Here is a 13,805-nt window from a genome sequence, read left to right as displayed (position 1 = left end):
CTGTTGTGGAACATCTTTGGTCGCTCCAACATAAAAACTGGACGGCTAGCGGAATTCCGCAGATTTTCAGTCTGAATAACTGCAGAAAATTTGAAAAAATGTGTATTACGCTTGGGTCTGGTTATAAGGCATGCATACCAACGTTCAGACACTTTTGACTTATGGGGTGGAAATGCCATCACTTTTAAAATGTACAATGTTTGCGTGGCCTGTAGCGCCACCTATGGGCAATGGTCTGCCATTTGTGGTGTAACGTGTGGACTATAGTTTCAGTGTGCCAAAATGTGTAAAACTTTTTACCAATGGGATACCAAATCAGAAATGCAATACCACCAAGATCCACAAGGGCCTTTTCTTCAAACCAAGGAGTGAGGGGTGGGGATTTGGTCAACCCACCCTTTCCAGAAATCCTTGGATGTGTGTGCGTCTCCCCAAGCTTGAGTGTGTGTCAATTGCCTGGATGAGTCAAGCAGCAATGAGGTGGCCAAGCAGTTCAAATGTCCAAGAAAACAATTTAGACATCCTCAGAAGAGGGTTCTGTACACGCAGCAAGTTTGGTGTGAATCCATCAAAGATTTGCTGAGATACAACCCCACTCCATAGATTACAAAACAACATACAGACAAACATATAATAAAATCACGAGGTACATCATTTTCTGAGACGCAACACGGCCACTGAAAGCACTCACTGAAACAACGAAGGTGGAGACTTTAAATAAAAACGTACAAATAAATCAATTGTGTCTACACAACACTGTTTTCAACAGATTAACTAGATACCATTTGAAATGATTACGTAAGTTGTTTCCACTTCTGTTGTCGAAGCAAACAGGTCGACTTAGGTGGGTAACGTTAGCACTAGCTACAGCTTGGCAATCGTGATTCAACTCAGCTTCAGTTAGCTCTGCTAGATATCTTGCTGAAAAATAGATCTGGACAAACATGCATCTTGAATTGTAGATTTACATGACAACACAGGTTATTTATTTGAATGAAACACAGGAACATTTATATTTACATTTATTCATTTAGCAGACGCTTTTATCCAAAGCAACTTCCAAGAGAGAGCTTTACAAAGTGCATAGGTCACTGATCATAACAACAAGATAGCCAAAAAACATCGCGAGTAGCCAAAACATGAAGCACACATTGTGAACAACCAAAGTAAGTGCCAAAGGGAAGAACCATAAGAGCATGTAGTTAAACAAGTTACAATTAAACAACATGAACCGCTATAAGTGCAAGTGGATTTGGAAAAGGCGTTCGACCGTGTCCCTCGGGGGCTCATGTGGGGGGTGCTCCGGGAGTACGGGGTACCGGATTCCCTGATCGGGGCTGTTCGGTCCCTGTACGACCGGTGCCAGAGTTTGGTCCGCATTGCCGGTAGTAAGTCGAACTTGTTCCCGGTGAGGGTACCCTTTGTCACCGATTCTGTTCATAACTTATATGGACAGAATTTCTAGGCGCAGCCAGGGCGTTGAGGGGGTCCAGTTTGGTGACTTCAGGATCGGGTCGCTGCTTTTTGCAGATGATGTGGTCCTGTTGGCTTCATCGGGCCGTGACCTTCAGCTCTCACTGGAGCGGTTCGCAACTGAATGCGAAGCAGCTGGGATGGGAATCAGCACCTCCAAATATGAGGCCATGGTTATTGACCTTTTATTGGTCTTATTCACGAGTGAGGGCATGCACTCATATAAAAAAGTACACTGCTAATATACTTTAAGTACCATGATAATAGTATACTTTTTATACTTAAGTATACTTGCAAATTAAACTTGAAGTATACTTTTTTTGACAGATTCAAAATGGCGGCTGCATCAATTTGGCTGGTATCACAAGTTAACATGTGTCAGACACCTACCTTTTGTGAGGCTTGGTCTGAAGATCATCTCAGGCAATTTTGAAGAACATTTGACAAAAATTGTAGGAGGAATAGCGAAAAAACGTTTTTCCTTAAAATTCAAAATGGCGGAAAATCTATATACATAACTGGTTGAACTCGTCTTGATCCAGGGAAGCTTTGCTGCTTGGCCCCTAATAATAAAACTAACGAAAACAATCGGTGCCCTAGCAGCTTCACTGCTTGGTCCCTGAATATAGCTGCAGGCAGCAATGGCGGGTTCCTCCTCAACATTGTAAACCATTTCAAAATTGACTTGGCACAGACATGTACACAGACATGTACACAACATTTCAAGACAATTGGAGCAATGGCTGATTTTAAGTAATTTTTTAAAATTCTTCACAAATTGTCAGTGTAAAGAAAAATGCCTACATTATGGGTTTTTGAGACTTTTTTGTTCCCCATTAGCAATAAGGCATGCATACCAACTTGACATCCTTTTAAAAGTGACAACTTTGAAGTGTGTTTTGTAAGGCCACCTGTGCTCTCGTCAGGCCCATCATACAGAGATCCATTCTTTAAAGGTTTTGACTCAGGACTGGGAATGACATCAAACCTGATTTCATGTCTCTGACATTTCTTTCTCCCCTATCCCCTCTTCTGCCACCTTTCATCTACCTTTCCATTCTTTATCTCCCTTTCCTTTACAGATGAGTTCAAGTCCTTTCTCAAGAGGCTGCCTGCCACCCACTTCCTCCCTGTCAGCAGTGTTCACCTCTTGTGGGGCAGTGACTGGGACCTGCAGGCCCGCTACCGCCTACTCCAGAGTTCCCTGGAGTCCCAGAGACTCAAGATCCAGCGAACAGCCCGGAAGCTCTTTGGTCTGAGCATTCGCTGCCACCACAATCCTAACCACCAAAGGCCTAGGGAGAGGTGGGTGTCTGTAGGGAGATATGGAATGCATGGAGATGGGGATAAGGTTACATTGTTTTCAGATAATGGGTATTGTTGTCTTGGGTCAGGTTATCGAGTTCATATGGATTGTTTTCTGGCATGGAGATGGCCAAAGGAGAAATACTGCAATGCAAATATGTCAAAAAGGAAATGCAAGGCTTGGGAAAGTATACCGTTGTTGGTGGTTGGGTTCAGTGTAGTTATAATGTTTATTTTTGTTTATTTTGACATAACTCTCAGGTATGTACATACATAATACACCACATTCCTCAATAATGTTTAGCAATGATCTGTGAAAAGAATATCAACGGGAGTAACAAAGAGCGCTTTCTGGATAGAATTAATAAGTCACTATCTATTGTGACAGCATGGAGAAGGCTAAAGACATGCCATAATTAAGTGCAATCTTAACTGCATTCTAGGACAAAAACGTCATTAAGCAAGAACGTAAATAGCATATTAAGGTATCATCGAAAAGTATTGTTAGAAATATCAACATACAATGCAAATAGAGAAAAGAATTCTGTAAATGTTAAATTCTGTTTGGAAAACAAGCAACTGTCAGCTGCCACTAAGGTAGAGGAAACACCCACACACCTTTTCAGGTGTTGGCAAAGGTTTGTACTGAAGTGTTATCAAAGCAGTGCAGTGCGCTCACTGTGCTCAACAGAGCACACAATCAAGAAGGCCTGACGGCGCTTTGTAGAAAAACTGGGTTTGTGTGAGTGTGTCCATATGTGTGTGTGTGTGTATGTGTCTCAGATGAAGTCAGCCCAAGGATTCATCATCAGTGCTTTAATGCGTTTCTCTACACATACTTTACATGGAGAAAAATAATTAAGCCAACACATCCTTCCATCAGACCAGTGCCATCAACACAGTGTATTCTTATGATACCACAAACATAGGGTGACCACATTCTGGCTTTCCAAAAAGAGGACACCTTTTTTTCAACGGGAGGGGAGGGGGGGGAAACAGTGTTACTATAATGCAAACTTTAATACAGTGAAAAATACACTATTAGCATAACGTTAATATTATATACTATATATAATATTTATATATATACATTTATAGTTTCGCCATTGTTTCCACTCAGCTGTCATTTGCTGCTACTGTCAAGCAACTGTTTGATGCTTTTTGATGCTGAACACAATAGCACTTTGCACGTTCGTGGAGAGATTGTCAGACAGGAATTTGGCCAAGAGTTCCTGCAAGCCTCTTATAATCGACCAATTTGTGTGTGAAAGGGAGGGACTTACAAAGAAGGGTTAAATCAATTTTTGCAAATTTAGAAAACTCAGCCGGATGCTTTTTTAAGGTCTGAAAAAGAGGATTTGTCTGGGGAAAAAAGTACCAATGGTCACCCTACACAAACAAATTAGAGATCATTTCTGGGGAAATTGTGAGGTGTGCTTGTGGCCGCTACAGCTGGGGCAGTTTTTGTTTACTATATCAACCCAAATTATTGTTTAACTTATCTCTAATCATGTCTTTGATTTAGTAAATCTTTCAAAACAAATGTTGACAACACCTGTCTTGTGTCCTACAAGAGGTACTAAAATATGTACTGCAGCTGTCACTTACCATCACTGCAGTTATACTGGTGTCTGTCTGGTATGTAATTTAAAGTGTAAATGAAACGTTTAAGCATATTGAGATGCACACACAGACATAAAGTTGATAGCTAATTTAGACAGACTTACACTTTCCCAGTTGTTGAACAACATAGGATAACATCTTGAAATTCCCAGACCTTCAGGGACGCTCAACAAAAATCTAGGTTTTAAGCGTTTCACGTTTTCTGATGACTTATTAAAAAATTTACATTTATGCATTTAGCAGACGCTTTTATCCAAAGTGACTTCCAAGAGAGCTTTACAAAAGAGCGTAGGTCACTGATCATAACAATGAGATAGCCCCAAACATCGCGAGCAGCCAAAACATGAAGCATACATTGTGGAAAACCAAATAAGTGCCAAAGGGAAGAACCATAAGAGCATGCAGTTAAACAAGTTACAATTGAACAACATGAAACTCCCCACAAGAGTGCAAAAGTGTACCTGTAGAAAAAACAATCAACAGTAAAAATATTTCACAGCGAGTACAAGAATTTGAAACCGTTACAACTAACCAACAAGACCAACAAGTCTCTCAATACGAGTCATTGTGATCCTGGAGGAAACTAACATCAGGTCCAGCCAAGCATTCCTAAGTGCCGTTATACTCCCAGAACAAGTGCGTCTTGAGCCTTTTCTTGAAGGTGGGGAGACAGTCAGTGTCTCTGATGGAGGTGGGGAGTTGATTCCACCACTGGGGGGCCAGACAGGAGAAGAGCATGTGTTGGGACCGGGCGCTCTTGAGCGGTGGGACCACCAGACGGTTGTCAGAAGAAGACCGTAGGTGGCGGGGGGGGTGTAAGGCTGGAGGAGAGACTTGATGTAGTCGGGTGCAGTCCCGTTCACCGCTCGGAAGGTCAGTACCAGAGTCTTGAATCTGATACGGGCCGTGATGGGAAGCCAGTGGAGGGAGATCAGGAGCGGGGTAACATGGGAGCGTCTGGGTAGATCGAAGACCAGACGGGCCGCCGCGTTCTGAATCCTCTGGAGAGGGCGGGTTGCGCATGCTGGGAGACCGGCGAGCAGCAAGTTGCAGTAGTCCAACTTTGAGAGGACAAGTGCTTGGACTAGCAGCTGGGTGGAATGCTCAGATAGGTATCTCCTGATCTTCCGGATGTTGTAGAGGGTGAATCTACACGACCGGGAGACCGCAGCAATGTGGGCTGTGAGGGAGAGCTCGTCATCCATGGTCACCCCGAGGTTCCTGGCAGAGGATGAAGGGGTCACCGTCGCCGATCCCAGGGTGATTGAGAGATCGTGGGAGATGGAGGGTTTGGCCGGGATGATGAGGAGATCCCCGGATCAGTCGGGGGGAACGACAGGTACAGCTGCGTGTCGTCAGCATAGCAGTGGTAGGAGAAGCCATGGGAGGTGATGATTGGTCCAAGCGAGGTGGTGTAGAGGGAGAAGAGGAGGGGTCCAAGGACGGATCCCTGTGGGACACCAGTGGAGAGCTGGCGGGGGCCTGACACTTTGCCTCCCCAGGAGACCTGGTAGGATCTTCCCGACAGGTAGGATGAGATCCACTGAAGTGCAGTGCCAGTGATGCCCATCTCAGAAAGTCTAGCCAGCAGGATTTGATGGTTAACCGTATCAAACGCTGCAGAAAGGTCCAGCAGAATGATGACGGATGACCTCGAAGCCGCTCTGGCAGACTGGAGGGCCGTGGTGACTGACAGGAGGGCAGTTTCTGTGGAGTGGCCAGTCTTGAAGCCCGATTGGTTGGGGTCAAGCAGTTGTTCTGAGAGAGGAAGTTTGACAGTTGGTTAGATACAGCACGTTCAATTGTTTTAGAAGGGTAGTAGTGATACCGGTCTGTAGTTCTGGAGGACAGCTGGGTTACTGGAGGTCTTTTTGAGTAGAGGGCTAACTCTGGCCTGTTTGAAGGCAGAGGGGAAAGTGCCGGAAGTAAGAGAAGAGTTAAGGACATGGAGAAGAAAAGTTATGATGGAGGGAGAGATGGTTTGAAAGAGAGGGGAGGGGACTGGATCAAGGGGACAGGAGGTGGGGCGATGAGAGAGAATGAGGTCAGAGATCTCTGGGCAGGGGAGAGAAAGCATTTAGACATTAACTTGGGTGAGTCATAGAGGGTGAGGGGGTAGGAAAGGTGAGTTCAGGGAACCGACTGCTAATGTCAGCAACTTTTTTCTCAAAGAAGGAGGCGAAGTCGTCTGCTGTCAGGGTGGAGGGTGGGGGAAATGGGTTAAAAAAAAATATATATGTTTAACATTTTAGTATAGACTATAATACAAGGGATTAGGTTTGTTGATTCAACTACAGAATAATAATAAAAAATGACCCCACTTATTCCACTAAAATGAGTGATTAGATGACAACAAAAAGCTATGGAAAGAAAAATAGTATTGTTTTGCTTTTGAAGTAACTACTGCTATCCAGAACAAAGTGCCGTTTAATCCAATATACTTCAACACAACGTACAACTGCTTCTTTAAAAATTAACAATGCAGTTGACGGGTAGACTTCTGCGTGGAGGGTGTAGTAGGAACAATTACTAATTTACTTTAGTATTGACAGAACTAAATGGCTTGTACATCCCTATAAACAGTATACCTATCCAAATCAACATGTATTTGTATAGCCCTTTTTACAAGCAATGTCACAGAGGGCTTTACATATGCCCATAGAACTGCCCCTCAACCAACCTAAACCCCCAAGCAAGACAAGGAAAAACTCCCAGAAAAACTCACTAGAGGAGAAAAATGGAAGAAACCTTGGAAGGAGCCATTCAGTGAGGGATCCCCTCCTCCAGAGATGGTTGGTGAAAGAGAGGTGCAGAACACAGGCTAAACATAGTCATACAACAGGGAAGTTGAAACACCAACATCCAGTGTACAACTTGGGTCAGAGTTGGTAAATGTCAGTTTAAGCAGAAGTAGCCACAGGGCTGGGGGACTGTGATCGGCGCAGCATCGCAGGCGGATGAGGGAAGGGACCAGGAACTCGCTGTTGTCCGTCAGGGAGACCGATGTCCACTTCACGACTAGATCCAGCTTTGGCAGACTGTCACATATCGATGTCCACTGGCGACCAGGTCAACGTTGGCAGACTGACGACCAGGCAGATGCTGACAGCTCAAACCCCCTACACCACAGGATGGCTGTGGAAGGGGGCGTGGAGGGGGGGCAGGAATTAAAGAATGCAAGGAGCTATATTATTAAGAACGAGGTCCCAACCGGTCAAGTGTGGACTAGTGCAGCAATTTAGAAAGACAATTGGGCAGTCCTGAACTACCCCTTCCCACCCATGAGGCCTGCTCCCTCCCCCCCTCTACAGTGACGACTCTCTCCATTCAGGAGGGTGAAGTTAACAGACTTTTCAAGAGGCAGAACCCCCGCAAAGCAGCTGGGCCGGACTCTGTCTCTCCTGCCACCCTCAAGCACTGCGCTGACCAGCTGTCTCCGGTGTTTACCAACATCTTTAACACCTCCCTGGAGACATGCCATGTGCCAGCCTGTCTCAAGTCCTCTACCATCATCCCTGTGCCCAAAAAGCCAAGGCCAACAGGACTCAATGACTACAGACCCGTCGCCCTGACCTCTGTGGTAATGAAATCTTTTGAGCGCCTTGTGCTGGCACACCTCAAATCCATCACAGACCCTTTCCTGGACCCACTGCAGTTTGCCTACAGAGCCAACAGATCTGTGGATGACGCCGTTAACATGGCCCTCCACTTCACCCTACAGCACCTGGACTCCCCAGCATCCTACACTAGGATCCTGTTTGTGGACTTCAGCTCTGCCTTCAACACCATCATCCCCGCCCTGCTTCAGGACAAGCTCTCCCAGCTGAACGTGCCCGACTCCACCTGCAGGTGGATCACAGACTTCCTGACAGGAAGCAGTGCGTTTAGCTGGAAACACACGTCTCTGACTCCCGGTCCATCAGCACCGGATCTCCTCAGGGCTGCGTCCTTTCTCCTCTGCTCTTCTCCCTGTACACCAACAGCTGCACCTCCAGTCATCCGTCTGTCAAACTTCTGAAGTTTGTGGACGACACCCCCCACATTGGGCTCATCTCTGACGGGGATGAGTCTGATTACAGGTGGGAAGCTGACAACCTGGTGACCTGGTGTAGCCAGAACAACTTAGAGCTCAATGCTCTTAAGACAGTGGAGATGGTTGTGGACTTCAGGAATAATACAGCCCCACTCACCCCATCACCCTGTGCGACTCCCCAGTCAACACTGTGGAGTCCTTTCGATTCCTGGGCACCACTTCCAGGACCTCAAGTGCTCCCTCACCAAAAAAGCACAACAGAGGATGTACTTCCGACGGCAGCTGAAGAAATTCAACCTGCCAAAGACAATGATGGTGCACTTCTACACAGCCATCATTGAGTCCATCCTCACCTCTTCCATCACCATCTGGTACGCTGCTGCCACTGCCAAGGACAAAAGCAGACTGCAGCGTATCATCCGCACTGCTGAGAAGGTGATCGGCTGCAATCTGCCTACCCTCGAGGACCCTGAGGCGAGCGAGGAAGATTGTGGCTGACCACTTCCTGTTCCAGCTACTCCCCTGCATCCCCTCTGCTACTGGCCTCTTCAACAAGGCCAAGGACTCCCATTGACATTCATTCACTTATTTAACTATTATAAGTCCATCTAATGGCAATTACAGTATGCATAAGCAACCTTATCTCAGTATCCGATGTTGACCACTCAGGCTGCTCACTCTTATTCTTATTTTTATATATATTTTATTTTATATTTAAATTGTTGTATTCTTAGATTGTTTAGTTCTTAGAAATAGTTAAACTTTTGTACTTTTACTTCATTTAAGATACGTATATGTTTAGTGTTTTGCACCTCCCTGCCACTGTAAATTCCGTGTTTGTATAACATACATGGCGAATAAACCAAATTCTGATTCTGATTTAGCAGACCAAAAAGGGTATTTGGTCCGTTTGCTTGGTCCGAATCAGTGGATGAGTTGCTACTTTGTTGCATTTTTCATTAGGTCCGGTTAGTGTTCACACAGTCCTGTTTTAAGCGAACCAACGTGTGTAAAAAAAACAATGACGTTTGTAAAAAACAATTACATGCTGTCGTACAGGTTGTTAATCTATTGGACAGAAAATGTGTGAGGGTAAATCACTTCCTTGTCACGAACAACAATGGATTAACACAGTCGCTCTGGAGAAGAGCGTCTGCTAAATGAATAAATGTAAGCGTATTGCGATTGCAATACTATCTTTAATTGTTATGATTTGGTGTTGCACGACCAAGTTTTTTGGGTTTCTCGTTGGTCTTTTACTCAGGATTATATCCAGGTTATCAAACCATGGGAATTATTTTTTCGACGAGATACCACTTTTCCATAGAACATCACGCACTTTTAGCTGTCTACGTTTTGTTTACTTTGAACCAACATTGGTCCACCGTGCAACAATTACCCTTTATTTCAGTATATCACTAAATAATTGTAATTCCTCACTACTCTTATGTGTCTCCACAAGTATCTCTGCAATATGATCATCAGCCCATATTTGCCGAAGAGCCTTCACTTCATCATTCCTCCACGTTTTCCCTAAACTAATTTCGCTGCTAATGAGTGGCACGGCTGTCTCCGCCAAGTGTAAATTCCTTTTTCAACCCACAATGCACTACATTTTGTTTTGCTTCCTGGAATAGGTCAATATTAAGTCCGATTACGTTCAGACCTAAAGCGAACTGAACCATGGTTCACTTGGAACCGGACCGAGTCCCATCTTTTTAGGGGGACCATGGTTCGGTTGTTTGATCCGCACCGCAAGTTCGAATGCGTGTTCTCACCTCTCCAAACGAACCGGACTTTCAGAGAAAACGAACCATGGTCCGATTGAAACCGACCAAACATGTCAGGTGTGAAAGCAACCTAAGACAGCACCAGCCCCCTTCGGTTGGAACATGAAATCTGTTCCAGGGAAGAGAAACTCTAAAATCTTCTCCAACTAGCAACATAAACAATAACTGTAATAATATACATTAACAGGTTTACTTTATTTGTAAATTCAAGTTATATGATACCTATGCAGACATATAGATGCGTATTTGTCATTTAAAAGTTATATATGATACATATACAGACAAACACACACTTCAGGTTTGCAGTAAAAGTACACACACACACTTTAGCAGCCGTAGAACTGACTAAACAAAAACGTTTTTAACCTAACTTTGAATGTCGAAACAGCATCATCCTCCTTAATGGAGACAGGTAATTTGTTCCAGAGAAGAGGTGCTCTCTATGAAAATGCCCTGCCTCCAGCAGTTTTCTTATTAATTGTGGGAACCAACAGATAGCCGGCATCTTGGGATCTTAGTGTCGTTATGGGGTGATAGGGTGCAAGGATACCAGAGAGGTATAGTGGTGCTCATCCATGGAGAGATTTGTAGGTTAGTAGTAGGACTTTGAAATCTGCTCTGGCTTGGGAGCCAGAGATGAGAGTAGATGTTATATGATCATACTTTCTGGTTCTGGTCAGTAGTCTAGCAGCAGAATTTTGCAACAGCTGTAAAAATGTTATCAGAATCAGAAGAATCAGAATTGGATTTTATTCGCCATGAAAGTTTGCACAGACAAGGAATTTACTTTGGCAGGAGAGCCTACCTAAGCAGCCATTTTCGGCGACAACTAGAAAGTTACAGCATAACATGAGGAGAGAGGAGGAGAGAAAAAGGCAACACCCAGATAATGCTCCTAGAGGAGTACAGTGTGGGAACAGACAAAAACCTCAGCACATAAGCACAACAACATTTACAAAAACACGTGACTTGCAACGGGGAGTGGGGGGGGTAGACAAGCAGCATCTGGACCTGCAGCCATGGTAGGTGCTGGACACAGACCCGCCAGCCACCCTGGGGAAACAAGCAGGCGAAGGCGTTGGATGGGGGTGGGGGGGGTGGTGATATCTGTAGTAGGTGAAAGTTAATGTGTGAGTAGGTCTGGGTTGGCGCCCTCGACCTAGGCCACAATCAGTCCGATTCTCCCTATGCAGATTGTGTTGGCCAGGAGACATCCTTGGTCATGACCCGGGCAGAGACCAAACCACAGATGTCGTGGGGGGGGGGGGGGGGGGGGGGGGGGGGGGGGGGGGGGGGGAGGAGCAAGATAGTCTCGCTTCAGCGCTCTCCAGGGGAGTTGTATTCCAGCGACGGCCTTGGCCAAGGCCTGTGCTGGTTACGGGGCCGAAAGTGGATAAGATTGGGGTAGTTGTTTTGACGAGTAGCCGCAACTCAATTTTCACGTCCACCCTTCAGGAAGGTCTCCATGTCCTCCATCTTCCTTTGCAGAGCCGCAAACTTATCCCTGTTGTAATCAATGCTGCGTTGTAAGTTCAGTCTGAGCTCCAACAACTCTGCCCACCGCATCAATCATATCGGGCAGCCTAACGGGGCTTTTGATGGCTGCAGCCGTTTCCTTGATTTTCCGATATACAAAGCCAGCGCCTATTCCAAACAACAATTATGTAGGTGCTTGGGAGGCCAGAGAATAATACGTATGGTATTATTATGGTACTAATATGGTACTCGAACGAGAGGTCTGGGTCCATTGTGACTCCTCGATTTTTGACCAGCTGGCTTTGGGAGACATTGATGCCGTTAAGGTCTAAGGTGAGATTGGACACATTATTTCTGTATTTTTGTAGGTCCAAAAACCTATCCATTCCAGTAACCAGTAGCAGTTCAGCAGTGATATCGGTGGTAGATCTCATTGTCCCATCTTTTTTAGTTACCTGCTAACCATGTCTCTTGATGGCCCTGAATGTCCATTCTCAAAAACACAAAACGACTGCCTGTGACATTGTCTGTTCAGCTCTTGAATTCCATCAAAGGGACTTCCACTTAATGGAGTTAGACTTAACCAAGGTTGAGAAGGAGAAGACCACAACACCCACAGTTCACCACGCTCGGGGGCGTTTCAAACAGATTAATGTAAAATGTAGTTCTCTAAAGTCACTGTTGTAGTTGTCATGGCCAAGTGTGCAGACTTGGGTTTACGTACTCGCAACATCGATCAAAATACAACTTGTATACAAAATACAAAACTGTTTAATAGACATACACGTTTTATGTTTGACGTACACAAAAACATTTTCTATTACTCAAAGTCTCTGCTAATCTGTCGATACGATAGGGAGTTCCAGCCGGGCTAGCTAGCTAGTTACCACAGAACGATATTACGTAATGTGACTAGACTGAATTTGAAAGTACAAGCACCAACAACTTCGGCAACCTTGCTTTTTAATTAACATCTCTTTACGAATACGGCTATGTATCATACAGGACTGGGTAAGCAGCCACACAAACGATTAGTTTCTCCTCCACCTTGAAACCTAGAAAGCTAGAAATGTTCACCATGGTTGCTACGTTACGAGAAACAAGAAAACACTCCGATTGGCCATCGCTAGCGAAAATCGCTCCTCATTTGCATAAAGTTGAGAAAATCTCAACTCAGTCGCGTCGCTACCCACAATGCACCACGCAAGCGATTCGCTTGGCTCCATAGAAAATGAATGGAAAACCTGTTGTCGCTCGCATCGCGTCGCTGCAGTGTGAACGCACTGTTAGGACTCATCCGCCAAATCCAGAGTCTTCTGCCTGATTCACTCTTACTGACTTATTTCATGTATTCATGATCTTCTTTTGAGTAAAATTGAAAAATATATAACACTTTATAATAAGTCAACGCTTTTTGGCATTTACAAAGTGTTAACTAATAGTTAGTTAATCCTTTATAAAACATTTTGAAACATTAACAATACATTATTAAATAGTTAATAAGCTTATTATTAAACACAATGTTGATCATTAATAAACACTGTTAAAAATTACGGATTTTAGTCATAATATAATTCATAAGGTGTTTGATAACTGCATTATCATACTTTATAGACAGCTTGTTAATATAGTTGCAAACCAGTAGTTTCAAAGGTGTTAATGGTACATGAGCTGGTATAGAAAGCATTAGCAAATGGCGAACAAACCATTTACATTACCTTTATAAAGCATGAGTAAATAACTAACAACATATTTACTTATGTCTTTAATTAATGTATGCCAAGTCGAATACATGATGGATGCTTTGCAGATATCTTAACAACTATTTTATAAAGACTTACTAATGGTGCAACTTCTGATTAGTAATGCAAGTTTTAAAGCATTTACTAACTGTTAGTTAAGGCTTTTGCGTGACCTAATCTAAAGTGTGAACTATCTATGCCTTATTAAACTTTTATAATCTAGACTATATAGATTTTGGGTTTTTGTTTTTTGGAAGAAATAGCTGTTAATTTATTTCCCTGGGAAATAAAATAGTATTTTATTTCCATTAAGAAGCAATACAGTAGAATTGGTATAACAGTTGTTGGCTGTAATAAACTGCA

General features: G+C 44.0%; 1 protein-coding gene across 1 annotated transcript in view; it reads left to right on the top strand.

Moving 5' to 3' along the window:
• Positions 1-13,805, top strand: part of brinp1 (bone morphogenetic protein/retinoic acid inducible neural-specific 1) — a 267,761-nt gene that overhangs the window by 242,121 nt on the left and 11,835 nt on the right. The window contains exon 7 of the mRNA XM_067258344.1: positions 2,556-2,778. Within this exon, the coding sequence (XP_067114445.1) occupies positions 2,556-2,778 (223 nt within the window). The remainder of the gene's footprint in view (positions 1-2,555; positions 2,779-13,805) is intronic.

Source organism: Osmerus mordax, chromosome 20 (genome assembly GCF_038355195.1).
Source record: "Osmerus mordax isolate fOsmMor3 chromosome 20, fOsmMor3.pri, whole genome shotgun sequence".
NCBI lineage: Eukaryota > Metazoa > Chordata > Actinopteri > Osmeriformes > Osmeridae > Osmerus > Osmerus mordax.
The sequence above is the reverse complement of the archived record's forward strand: the minus strand, read 5'-3'. Positions and strand labels throughout refer to the sequence as shown.